This window comes from Phaethon lepturus, unplaced genomic scaffold, assembly GCF_000687285.1.
Source record: "Phaethon lepturus isolate BGI_N335 unplaced genomic scaffold, ASM68728v1 scaffold37602, whole genome shotgun sequence".
In the NCBI taxonomy this organism is placed as follows: Eukaryota; Metazoa; Chordata; class Aves; order Phaethontiformes; family Phaethontidae; genus Phaethon; species Phaethon lepturus.
Genome location: NW_010524766.1, coordinates 3,237 through 16,616, shown reverse-complemented (window position 1 = coordinate 16,616; position 13,380 = coordinate 3,237). Strand labels below are relative to the sequence as shown.

Here is a 13,380-nt window from a genome sequence, read left to right as displayed (position 1 = left end):
GCGGGAGGCAGCAGCGTTGTCTCCGTGCGGCCGGGAGGTAATTCAGTCTGCCAGAACGGTAGACTGTTGGTAGCTACGTGATCCAGGAATATCTGCGGCCACCTGAAGTTTTTTGGATTTTAATAAAGCTCTCAATAAGGAAAAGAATGCCACGTACTAATAAGGTTTTCTTATTTCAGATTTTGCCTGTGGCTCACACAAAAATACATCCTGATCAGGTACCGTATGTGTTCTGTTCTGTTGCTTCTCGCGTCTTTGCAAGTACGTGCAACACCCTAATTTAGCACGTCCACTTCATTTCAAGTTCCAGACATTCAAACCATTAAGTAACATTAAAGACAACTGAAATTTCCCCTGGGGGCAGGAGCTGTTAAACTTGGGGTGAAAAACTTAAAGACGGAAGATCTGTGTAGTCTGCAGAAGTTGTGATATAAAGCCTGAATATGCTGTATATTGTAGGCCATAGATTTTATCCAGTTACTTTTGTATGAAAAATGAATTGCTCATCTGACAAAAACATCTTTCAAAAAGCTTCTGCTGTATTTCGTAATACATCATCACTTAGAGAAGCCACTTACATAGTGCAAATTGAATGCTGGTTTTAAAATGAGGTATTACATTAATAAATGTAATCAGAATAAGGAAAGGTGGAAAAAGAAGACTGCAGAAAATAAACTAATTCTGAAAGAAACAGGAATTTTCAAAAAAACTATTACGTGACTGCATGTCCTTCCTCATTTGCAGATACTACTAATAGTTTCACAATGTAACATTTAACTTTCCTTTCTCTGTCTCTGGGTATCACTTTCTGTTTTAGAAACTAGGTGAAAGTGTTCAGCAACTTCTTCTAGCAAAAATTGCAGTCTACCTGATGACTTTCTTAATAGTCACGGTGGCATGGGCAGCTCATGTAAGGTAGGAACACAGTGTTTAAATCCAAAGTTAAAGAAGAATAATTGTTTGTTTAAAAGGACAGGATGTAATCATACGTCTGATATGTTTCTGTCTTGCTGATATACTTCCGAATTGTCTTTCACTGGATAATATAAAAAACTCATTGTAAAGAAATGCTACCCTGAGCTGTGAATCCCAAGGGGAGGTTTAGATTGGATATTAGGAAAAATTGCTTCATCGAGAGAGTGGTCAAGCGTTGGAACAGGCTGCCCAGGGAGGTAATGGAGTCACCATCTCTGGAAGTATTCAAAAAATGTGTGGATGTCGTGCTTCAGGACACCGTTTAGGGGGCATGGTAGCGTTGGCTTAACGGTTGGACTTGATGATCGTGAAGGTCCTTTCCAACCTTTGTGATTCTGTGAATAACTGTGCTCTTATACCACTGATACAGTGATAGAGAGGAAAACAAGCACTATATATCTTTTTAAACTAGAGTTACTCTTCATTTTACTTTATATTCTATCTGGAATTAAACTTCTAATTATGCTGAAAAAGCATGACTTTGTAACTTGTGTGCTACAAAAATAGAGGAACTGATATAGTCCAACTGGGCTAAAACTTGTCTCTCAGTCCTCGGCAGCAGTTCTCACAAAATCAATTGCAATGTTGCAGATGCTGCTTTTTGTAGACTTATGGACACTGCTACCTGCCCCTGTCTTGACAGTTAAAAAGAAATTGACATTCAGGCATTACACTGGAATCAGGGCAGTTTTTGTTTGAGTTTTGAGATTTACAAATGCTACTGTATTCTTTCCTTAAGTAAGTGGATTGACTGCATTCTAATAGAGGCGTGCAACCTGTAATTCAATACTTGAAGCTGATACTTCACATCAGTGCTTTTATCACATTGCTTTTATTTGCTTGCATAAGTAAATGCTGAAGGCATGGTCTTTGAATAGTTTAGGGTTTTATGGAGGGTGATTGGTCATATTGATTCTAAGCAGTTTGGAAGAAAAGCTTATTTTCTTTGTGTAATAACTATGCTGTACCTTTAGGAGAAATAATTTTAAGCCTTAAAATTCTGAAAATACTCTGACCCTAACAGCATGAACTTGCCTCTGTTCTCCCAAGTAAAATTTAGAGAAAATCAGAATAATAGCTCTTCACAATGGCATATGAGACAAATTAAAATCTAATCTGGATCTGCTCTGAAAGGTCTGTGCAGTGCTACGGCAGGGCTCAGATCCCTACACCATGTTGCATCATCTGACAAGCTAGAAGTCAGTCTGGTGACTATATTTTTATTTTGGCATCAGACTATCAAATGGACTTGTTCACGTTCTTGTGTGAGCAGTGAACAGTGGCTGCTGGTTGATGTCTGCCTTTGTTCATGCTTCAGAAGCATTTGCTTGAGCAGTGAGCACAGGCTGTCAGTCTCCTGTTAGTTCTGGGCCTTGCCTGTGTTCAACCAAATAGGTGATTAATTGACAGCTAATGATAGTTGTCCTGTGGCTCCCAAGCCTTGTGCAGTTCAGTAGCAGTTTTCTGGGTGTCCTGTCCCGGGTGTGTCACATGGCAAAAGATAGAGTTCTTTTGGAACAAGACTGCCGTGGGAGAAATCAAACCAGTAGCCTACCCTGTGACTGCATTTCACCCTGTAGTGAAGTGGCAAGTCCTCCAGAGAATTATCATCAACTCCTGCTCCTGAATCACCCTGTATCTTCCATTTTCCAAGAAATGATATCCATTTGTAGCTCACCGCCTTGTTAGGCTTTTGGTATGTGACTTGATGGGTCAGAAGTGCCATCTGGATCACTTCTTCACAGATGAATTGGCAGTTAACAGCGGTGAAATTTACTTCAAAGTAAATATATAATTTCAGCTGTAAAGGAAGAACAGAATAGGGTTAAAAAAAACCCAAACAAACCAACAGTTTGCTACATCATGTGCCAGTTGTCCTTCAAATAGAAATGAGGTTCTTAATAACTTCTCCATGATTGAACTTGACTGTTTGTATCTCGCTTTTCAAATTTTTCTAACAAATTACTTCCATGTTGCAACTAATGAGTTTTGGTAGCACCTGGGCTACTCCTATAAATTCTGGAGCAAAGGAAACGGGTTTCCTCTCTAATATCATAAGTGTACAATTTGTATACAGTGTTGTAAAATGTATTTTGGGAGCTGGCTTGTTCATGATGCCTTGCCTTGCCTTGCCTTGCCAGGTTGTTTCAGGTGATAGAGCTCATAGATGATGTCCTCGCTCTTCTAAATCTGGTGAGTCTTGTCAGACATGGTGGATGTTTAACTACCACAGGTTACTTTTTCTTGAGTCTATGTACCTATACCAAAGTTTCTAATTTAAATAGCATAACTGCCAAATTTCCAAGTCAGGAAACACAAAGAGTTTGAATTCCCCCTTGCCAAAGTGGCTGATTGATAACTAACTTGCTTTTAATTTCCACGTTTTACTGTAATAGTCTGAAGTTCATCTGAGGGACCTGAAGAGGTACCTAAGGCAAAAGGTTTTGTCTTTGTTCATCCATGTCATTTGTCCTCCAGGCTTAAAAAAATTAAATGCTATGTCTTTTGTGGCAAAAAATCTTAGTAGTAGGCTTAAATTACAGTTAATGTTTTCAGTAATTTCTCTGTTTAAGTTGCTCAGAAATTCATTCTGAAGCTTATTTGAACCAGAGGATTATATGATTTTTCAAAAACTACCACTGAGAGACCAATCTCTGAATTGGTGTTTTGAGATTTACAGTTACGTAAATCTTGTACCTTAAAAATTGTTCATTTATTTGAGGACATTTTTTAATGAGCCGCCCTGTAATATCTTTGTTACTAATAGTTGTAATGGGATGCTGCAATGGTGAACGTATTCTTGCTTTCAGCTAGAGCTTTGTATTTTTCTATATTGTTTAAAATTCTGCTATATGACAGTGTGCAAGCATGCAGTTAATGTAATTTTGTTAAAAAAAATACTGAGTTTAAAATCCCTGAGGTAACACTGCCTGCATTACATTAAGGCATGTAATTCTTATCTATTGAGCTTTCAAAGCACTGCATTTCTTTGTGCTTGAGGTTGGGTTTTTTTTTTAATTTGGCTTTTTCATATATGAAATACTTGTGACCAGAGATTAATGTTTTTGACAAATCAGAAACACCTTTTTAGAAGGTCTGGTACTCTTGGCAGTCCTACTTTAGAAAGAAGTCTGTTAAGAACCATAGCAAAACTTTACTAGTGGCATTGGTAACAAAACGGTAGTATTTTCTAAAATCAGCCTGTACAGTTTGGATAGCAAACATGGAAGATGTGTACAGAACTACCCATTTGTTACAGTCAAAGCTCAGCAACTGCAGAAATGTGTTTTTTTTCATGACTCTGCATAAGCATTTGATCTGTTTGTGTTGCATTCTATGGACACATCTTTAAAGAGGGAATTGCTTGCTTTGTATTTTACGTAGTCTTTCAGTACGCCTTTTTCTTTTTTAGGCTTGTATGATGATCATAACGTTCTTGCCATACACAGTAAGTACTTTTCTAAAATTTTAAATATGTTTAAATTACAGGGTTTTTTCTTTATTTATTTGGAAAGACTTTACCAAAGTATCCGGAAACCCAGGAAAGTGTTGCTATAGTATAAAACCTGAATCCATTGTAATAGTTAAGCCTTACTTTTTTGAAGTTCGTGAGGACATGCTACAACCTTAAGTGACTGCATGTTATAGACTTGGCAGAAAATGGGTATTCTGTAAGAAAAAAGATAATCATGGGAACTCATAGTTTCCCATAATTTCTTTTAAAAAAGCAGATGTATTGAAAAATGTCGAAGTTGCTTGATGAGAATTTTCCATTTTGTAGGGCACTAAAGCTGTGTGTTTCAAGCTCCTTTTTAGATGACAGAACATGTTCCTTCTGTAATCTAAACAGAGATTTTTGATATCACTTTTGACTTACTCAGCGAGGTTGATTCTGGCAGCCAATCATTCATTTTTTAAATCTGAAATTTTGATGTTCTGCACAATTTCTGGTCAGATGACCTTTAGATCTAGCAAGAATATTTGCAACTGAACACCATATCAGTAGAACAAATCAAAATGCATCTTGACTTTTATTGTATGGTTAGAACAGATTTCTACTTCAGGCACCTGTTTCTCTGTGGATATATCTGTGTTATGTATTAGTCTGCAAAGAATTACTTTACTGTGGTCAGTAAAGCAATCTTTATCAGCAAGGGCACATACTTTTTACTTTGCCTTGAAGCTGAAATAAGCTTTAGAAAGCTGGGATTTTTTTTCCCCTCTATTAAAATGGCAGAAATTAATACAAGAGGGAGCCATGGAGGTAAGGAAATTACAAGATTCAAAAAAGTATCCTAATTAGCAAGAACTTTCACACCTATGAACATCTTGTCCATTGAAAACACTGTTAAACTTTATGCTCAGCAACAAGCCAGTCTGCAGTTATTGTGGAGACATAGTGTCAGAGAGGTTAAGGTTTTGTGAGAGATTCAGATGAGAGCAAAGCCATCTCTCCAGATGCCTTTGGTTGGGATGCTGACATGTATTTGTGGCTAGAAATTGTATTTAGTGGAATTATGTTGAAATGTAAAGTATTATTTAGGTTTTTGAGTTTCAGTATTGAATGAAGAGTGCTTCCATTTCTCTACTGTTACTTGCACATTGCTTCTTAATGAAATATTTAACCTAGTTGCATTTTTTTCTAGTTTTCCTTAATGGCCTCGTTTCCAGAGGTACCTTTTGGCATTTTCCTGTTCAGTGTCTGTGCTGTTGTCATTGGCCTTATACAGGTATTGGAGCTATCCATTTACATTTTCACTTTTAAATAGATTTTCTTGGGCAGAACTAAAATTATGTTTCATAACTATGGGTATAAATTGCTGCATGTCTTTTCTGGATTGTATAACATTCTTTTTCAAAGTTGTGACTGTTGTGATAATATAGTACCTGTGTATAAGATGAAAGTTTGCATTGCCACTGTCCTGTGAAGCTGACTTATGCAACTAAAGCAGCTGATCTCAAAGTCCACAGAATAGTAATTCCTTTACCACTCTTTAAAAATGCCTCGGGGAAATAGCAATTGACTTTTTCTGCTGAGGTTCTTGCTGAGCCTTGCAGCGATGGCTGAGTGAACAGGGGCTTTCAGCCTCAGTCCAGTGGCACTGGTTTTCTCCTGGTACAGTGCTTTGTCCCTTTCTGTACCTTGTTGTGAAGGTCTTCATTCCTCTTCATATAAGATCTGTGGTCATGATAAGTTCTGCAGAGGAGACTAAAATCCTGACACGCAGTATATTTGAAATCTCAGGTTTCTAAGTCCAACCCTTCATGTGGGAGTGAAGAATAAGGTTGAAAGTGTTTTAGAATCTGTTTATTTATAGTTTTACAGTTTTATATTTGAAATGCTGCATATACTTCTATGTAATAACTTCAGTAATGCTCTTCTCCTTGCAGGCTGTGATAGTAGTGTATGGATTCTATCACCCACACTTACTGAATCAACAAATACAGGTGTCTGAAAATCAGAATTTCTATAAACGTCATATCTTAAAGATTATCCTAAGAGGACCAGTTTTATGCTTTTTAGCAGCCATCGTTTCTTTTTTCTTTATTCCTTTGGTAAGTTCTTCCAGTTAACTGCAAACTGATGCAGCAGTTTATATTAGTTGTATTTAAGACTGTGTATTAAAATAATGATGTCTATGTTAAATATGCAGACTTTCTCAGTTGCCAGTTCTGTGGTGGTGTAATCATGGCTGCTATTTTGCATTGAAGGTGTTCACTTCACAGATACCAATCCGTAATTTGACCCATGAGTTCGGATAGTTTCAAGAGAATATTCTGCTACAATATTTGCTTTACTTACTCTGCCTGATTTTTTTTTTAATGCTTCTCTTAATTAGAAGCAGGTCTTCTAAACTGCAACTTACCATCTTGCTCATCGTAAGTAGGTGAGATAATGTGGAAGGTTACATGAAATAAAAATCACATTGCACAAACTGAAGACAAGTGACTATAATTGCACTATCTCAGAGTGTAGAAGAGCAAATAGAATAAGCAGACCAGTTAGCTACACTGTATCTCAAAAGAAGTGGTTTTGGCTAAGGGCTGCTCTTACACAGCCTTTTTCTCTGCCATCTTTATTAAATGGCAGTGAATGTCTCCTACTTATTAATACCTTTTATCTTTCTCACTTGGAACTGAAATCTAGTTTTTACATGTATCCTGAACTTCCCTTCCTCTGTCTTGTTCTTTAGGAAAGGTGGATTTAACAGAATTTTGAGGAAGATTCCATGGGAATTGGCAATGTTTAAATAATCCCCAAAATTGGGAGGAACCACGTTACTGTTTATAAAAGGGACAGTTATGAGTCCAAATGTGAAAAGGCCTATTTTTAACTGAAAATACGTTTTCCTTTTACACCGTTACTTCCCTCTTCTCCCCCACCTTGTTTGCTAATATGTTTTCTTTTACTAACAGTGAGTTGCTGTTGTGCTTAGACCTATGCAAACCTGTGAACAACTTACAACCCACTGAGGTGTCTTTGGGACACAAGTAATAGAATCGTAGAATCTCTCAAGTTGGAAGGGACCCATAAGGATCAGGTGGGGTAGTTCTCCAACTTCCAAAGAAGTCATTACTGCATTTTTGTTAGGAGAATTATTTCCCTTCTTGTTTTACCTTACTTCATTACTAGTACTACATTAGCTACCAAAAAGCAGTATTACATTGCACATGCAATATTCAGGAAGTGAATGTGCATTTCAGGTGAGCCTTTTCCATGTCATAAAGTCAAGATTTGTTTTTCTCAGTGTGATTATACCTAAAGATTGAGAGTAATAGCTTCATATTAAATTTGGAAGGTAATTTATATTTTGATAACTAAATTTAAACTGTGTTCATTTTCCTCTCTATAGTCTTACGTACTTCTTGGGCTCGTAATTGTTTTTCCACATCTTACTCGATTGATTACATGGTGTAAAACCAAGATTGTTGGTGAGTAACAATATTTATAGGAGTATATTCAGATATATATTAGGTTGTAAATATGTTATCCAAACAGCCCAGAATGAAGTAATTTTAGTTCTACTTCCATTTTCAGTCTTGGAACATAGTGATTTTGGGATTTATTGCCATTCTTCCAGTTTCTCCGGCATTCCCTGGTTTCCCTTAATTTGTGACTAGATTTGTGTAAGGCAGAACACATTCAAAGGTAATTTCTGAGTGCAAAACCTCTCTGGCTTGTCCTGAATACGCACGTGCATGCACACATACACACAGGTACGTGAATGATGGCTGCAGGCCATTCTATCCCTTTTCCCTCCTGAAAAGGGAGCATGAGGATTGGAGAATACAGGAAGCAAGCTTTATGCCTGTATCAGTTTCTTCTCAGCAATGGTCCCACATTTTCAAACTGGCAAGCACAGCACCTATAAATCAAACTTTTTCAGGGTAATTAATTGTTCAGGTTGTTACATCTCATTAATCTATCTGCTGTGGTCTAAAGGTGTGCCTTCACATGGCTCAAATCAGCCTAAATCCACACTTCCTTCCCTCACGCCCCTTGCTTATGTTCTTTCTGCCCTCCTTATGTCAGCACTAACAAGTGCCCAACCACACCAACAGCCAGAGCTGCTCTTAAACTCTGCTGAGAAGGAGGTTGCCAGTGCCAAAATAAAGGAGAAGGTGGTATCATGCAACCTACTCAGCCAGAAGGTGGAGCATCCTTCTTTGAGAGCAATATAAACTGACTACAAAAACACTGAGCAGATTATGTCTTTGGAATCAGCACTCCCAAGGTGAGTCAGAAGAATAACCCCTTTGTGCTTCTGCTGCTGCTGTTCAGCCTAGTAAAAGTCTGTCCACGTACACTGCAAATGGGAAGATACTTCTGACTCCACCATGTGGCTGCAATAATAGAGGAGGCAGAAATGCTCTGAAACAGATAAAGCCAGACTCTCAGAGCCAAGAGAATACACACATACAAAAATTGCCTTTGCCTGCTGCAAGGGGGGCACTGCAGTTTGCAGGCAGGTCATGTCTGTGTACATCTCACCCTGTCAGATGGCTGACATAAATTACTTCTTTATTGACTGAGTTGTGATTACACTTGGTTTTCATTCAGTTCCTCGCCTTACTTCCTCTGGAAGCTGTCAGCTTTTTCTTCATCCAGTCTATACTCCTGAAGTGGTAAAGTGGTGCAGCTTGGCTAGCTAGGCATTTCAGAGTCCAGTCTCAGGGATGTGTTTGACATTGCCTATAAAAGCTCCAGAGCCCCACCTTTTGACCAAAGACTGGATTTATTTTAAAGTGTGCCATTTGATGTCGCAGTGCAGCCCTCGTGCTCTAGTGAGTTTTTTCTCCCACACAGTATAGAGAACCTACAGCTATTAGGGCTCCCCAAGGCACAGCATCTGATTTGCTTAGCTCAAATGTTTTGTTCAATTACAGCTTTGAGTCATTATTCATTTGGTGGAAATGGTCTGCCATAGAGTTTAAAGGACAGGGCTTTTTTGTCCCTGAAGCACTTGTTACCCTGAAAGCAGCATGATCTTCAGGGAGAGGCACAGCTGCTGAAAAAAGTGGAATGACTGACCTGTGTGGATGAACGGCACCCTTCTTTCTACAGAAGGATTTTGGCAGGTGGGGAGAAAGAGAAAGGGAGGTCAGAGTAGGTTAACTACCTTGTTTTATACTGCCTGATTTTGTCTTTCATTAGTAAACATCTGGATTTATTTTCCAGGTCAGAGAAATGAAGAGGAGGAACACCATAGCTTAGAAACCTTCACTTTTTATCTCAGTGAGCCTCTGAGTAAGGAACGGGTAGAAGCATTCAGTGATGGAGTCTATGCTATTGTAGCAACCCTGCTCATTTTGGATATATGGTAAGGCTTTGTGTTGCCCGTTACGCTTTATGTTGTTAAATATAATATTAACTTTTGTCTATATGTAATATTTGAGGAAATAAAATTAACCAAACATTGTCTTTGACTTCTAAAATCCACAGGGTTTACTTTAAGTATCATTTTCTGGAAAGATACAGAACGCAAACAAAAAATATTTGTAATGTTCACATTTCAGCAGTAGTGATCATCAGTCTAATGTATATTGGGGTGGAGAGTCTTGAAGAACAAAGCTTCCTTTTTGCTTAGCCATTTTTTCAGTTAAAAGGCTTTAGTCAACAAAAGCTATTTAGTCATTGTGGTGACTTTATTACATTAACCTAAAGGAATGCCAGCTTACTTTCAGATTTCCTTTCAGATCTAAATTTTTGTGGAGCTGTTATTTGACATGCTGTTTTTAAGTTACAAATTAGAGAGCTACGAAGTAGATGCCTGTTCCCTACTTGCTCAGAGTAAAGCAACATAGTTCAGTGTTGCTCCAGGTGTGTTTTTATAACAGTAACATGCAAAATTAAGTAAGTATTCTCTCTACAGTGAAGACAACGTCCCTGATCCCAGAGAAGTTGAAGAGAAGTTCCATGGCAGCCTTCTTGAAGCTCTAAGTGAATATGGGCCAAACTACCTTGCCTACTTTGGCTCATTTGTAACAATTGGTCTCCTGTGGTTTGTCCATCACTCACTTTTCCTTTATGTAACAAAAGCTACACGATTAATGGGACTGCTTAATATACTCTCATTGGCTTTCATTGGTGGGCTTCCGCTAGCTTACCAGCTGACCAGTGAATTTGCAGAGAAGTCTCACAATGAAATAGAAGCCATTCAGGTCAGTTGTGTTATCACTTTCTTTGCCAGCATATTTCAGTTTGCAATATGGACTACAGCCCTCCTCCATGAAAGGGAAACTTTGCATCCTTTTGCTAGATATGGTGGCAAGGAGCATGCCTTCATGTTTGCCAAGCTGGCTCTCTATCCTTGTGTAAGCCTTGGGGCCTTCTTTCTAACGTGCTTGTTAAGTGAATTTAGCACAGCAATTTTCCATATTATGCAGATTGTAATCCCATTTGCTTTTCTTGCCTTGCGCATTTTTGTTAGAATTTCTTTAACTGTCATAAAGTCTGTGATGTCTCTCTCCAGACGGAAGGTTGTATTGTTAGAAGAAGAGGAGGCATGTTTGTCTCCTACTGAAACACTGTCCTAAATTTCTGTGCAGTGCATGTGAAGTTACAGCATTAACTTCAGCTTTTCTAATGCACATTATCTTCATGTGTGGATTATATTGATGATCTAAACCAAAGCCTGCGTTGGCCATAACTGGGGCATATTTAAGTTTTGGCTGGTCATGCTTGATACCCTTTCTCCAAAACTTGTAATTATAAAAAATGGGTAAATAGGGGATACAAAGAAAAGCATGTTCCCCTTCCTTTAGAGTTACCCTTTTGGAAAAAATGCTGCTTGACATGTAACCACAGTAATGATCGACTAAGAAGGGTGCAAACAGATGCCCAGCAAAATGCCCTTTTTTCTGACATACGGCAATCGTCACGGCAGCAAAACACAGTTATAGAATCTGGTTGTGCTACCATAAGATAGTTAGTGAGGCTTTGAAGACATGGAACCTCTGAATATCTGGATGGGGCATCATGGTACAACGTTTGTGCATACAGGTTGCTGGTCTCCCTTTTTTTTTTTTTTTTTAATGCTTACAATGTCTCTTCTGCATAGTCACAAACTTGTGAGAGTATTTCGAGAACTACTTGTGTTTGAGTGGCTCTGAGCATGAGTTTAGGTGCAATTTGCAATTGCAATTGCAATCCATATGCAGTCTTCCAGGCTACCCGAACACAAGTTCTTCAGGCATATCTGTTCTTTTGAAAAAGGATTAACAAAAGAGGATTCACGTGGCTATGTATCCAAGGTTTGAACTAGCTTTGATACCTCCCAGGGAAGGGATTCAAAGAGCTGTGGGACTAGAGGTAAATTTATTTTCAGTTCTGAAGCAGCTGCATCTGAAATGAAAGGTTTGGATTTCTCAGGCTTTTCGTGTCTGTTTTTATGCCTATTGAAAGGAACATCCTCCTGTTATTCTGAAGGCATGATGTCATATTCTGAGAGGGTATGAGACTTTCCTGCAACGTATAGGTGTTCCCTGTCAGGTAATGGAGTTGAGTTGTTCCCTAAGCAGAGGCTAACTAAGGGATCCCACAGATTTCTGAGTCTCAGCAAGACAGTCAAAGAAAAGATAACCCTGTAGGAGTTCCGGTCCATGGCATGCTGAATTTTTTTACACTTACATGCAGTTTGATAAGTGTTATGCTTGTCAAACATTACCCTGCAGAGAGCTGTACAGGAGCGGGCAAAGTCATCTAGCCTCTGGCTGCCCTGGAAGCCTTTATGTTGCTTTTTAGGAGAGCCGTTTGTTTGTAGCTTGAACTGTCCTAGTGCCTGATAACTTTAATGCCATATTTAAAGGCATTTGAGGGACTTTGTTCCTCTTAAAAAAACCCTAAAAATACTGTGGCAAAGTATGCCTGGAGTAATTGTTAGTTAAAACAAATTCAGATACCTCCTTTCAGTTGAAATCAGTGTTGAAAGCACTTCTGCTTTTGGTTTGTAGCACCTTGGTACCAATTTGTCATTGTTAATATTATGTAATTCTTGTGAGAGAGTATGTTCAGATATTCAAGGGAGTTTATACCTAAGTGAGGTTAAATGACTTGCACTAGGATTCTGCATTGTGTTGTGTATTGCAGGGTTTTTCTGATATTTAATAAAAGCACTTTTGGTTCTATATGGTTTTGTTTCTAATGTGCAGCAGGCACATAATAAGCAGTGAATATGTGTATTTGTAATAAATTTCAATCAGTGAAAAAACAAAGCTTCTAGCCCTTTATTTCTGCTCTGCAGATGAAACTTAAATCTGATGTCTACAATTAAAATTATGTTGGACATCTTTTAATTATTTTTCCTCCAACATCATCAAAGTCCCATCCAGCCATTCTGTGATTTTGCATGAAACACTGAAAAGCTTTTAATGTGATGTAAAGAAATGTTGATTGTACTTCTGTTGTGCTTGAAGAGACCTGAAACTGAATTAGAGACCTGAAACTGAATATGATGAAGAAATTTCATTCCAGTGCTTACAGGGTTACTTTGAAGAACATTGAATTGCAATGTATAAATACCACAAGGAACTGTGTTGGCTGACTAATGCATTTTTCTGGTTTTGGGTTTGGGTTTGTTTTTTTTTTTACCCCACTTGCAAGTAAGTAATCTGTTCTGCAGAAAGAACAATTTTTTTTTTTTCCCACTTGTCATCAAGATACCATTATTTAAACCAAATTTAGTAACATTTCAGAACCTAAACTTGAGGGCAAACTTGACCTGAGGTTTTGCATAAACAGAGTTGGTGTAGGATCATCGTTTTGGTAAGTTCTGGAGAAACAAACTGCATTTCAGAACAAGGCATTAGTTTGAAACGTGCAGTTCTCAAGTAGAAAGAACGTTCCCAAATCTACCTGTAACTATCTCTTCTTTACAGAATTACTAATGATCACAGGGTTTTTTC

General features: G+C 38.1%; 1 protein-coding gene across 1 annotated transcript; it reads left to right on the top strand.

Annotated features, from left to right (window-relative positions):
- The first annotated feature begins 185 nt into the window (after nt 1-185).
- On the top strand, nt 186-11,013 carry TMEM175 (transmembrane protein 175). Its single transcript, XM_010282550.1, has 9 exons — nt 186-218; nt 818-915; nt 3,117-3,168; nt 4,388-4,423; nt 5,622-5,705; nt 6,367-6,531; nt 7,830-7,908; nt 9,656-9,797; nt 10,350-11,013. The coding sequence occupies exons 2-9, from the start codon at nt 872-874 to the stop codon at nt 11,011-11,013; spliced, it is 1,266 nt and encodes a 421-aa protein (XP_010280852.1). The 5' UTR covers nt 186-218; nt 818-871.
- Nucleotides 11,014-13,380: the final 2,367 nt, after the last annotated feature.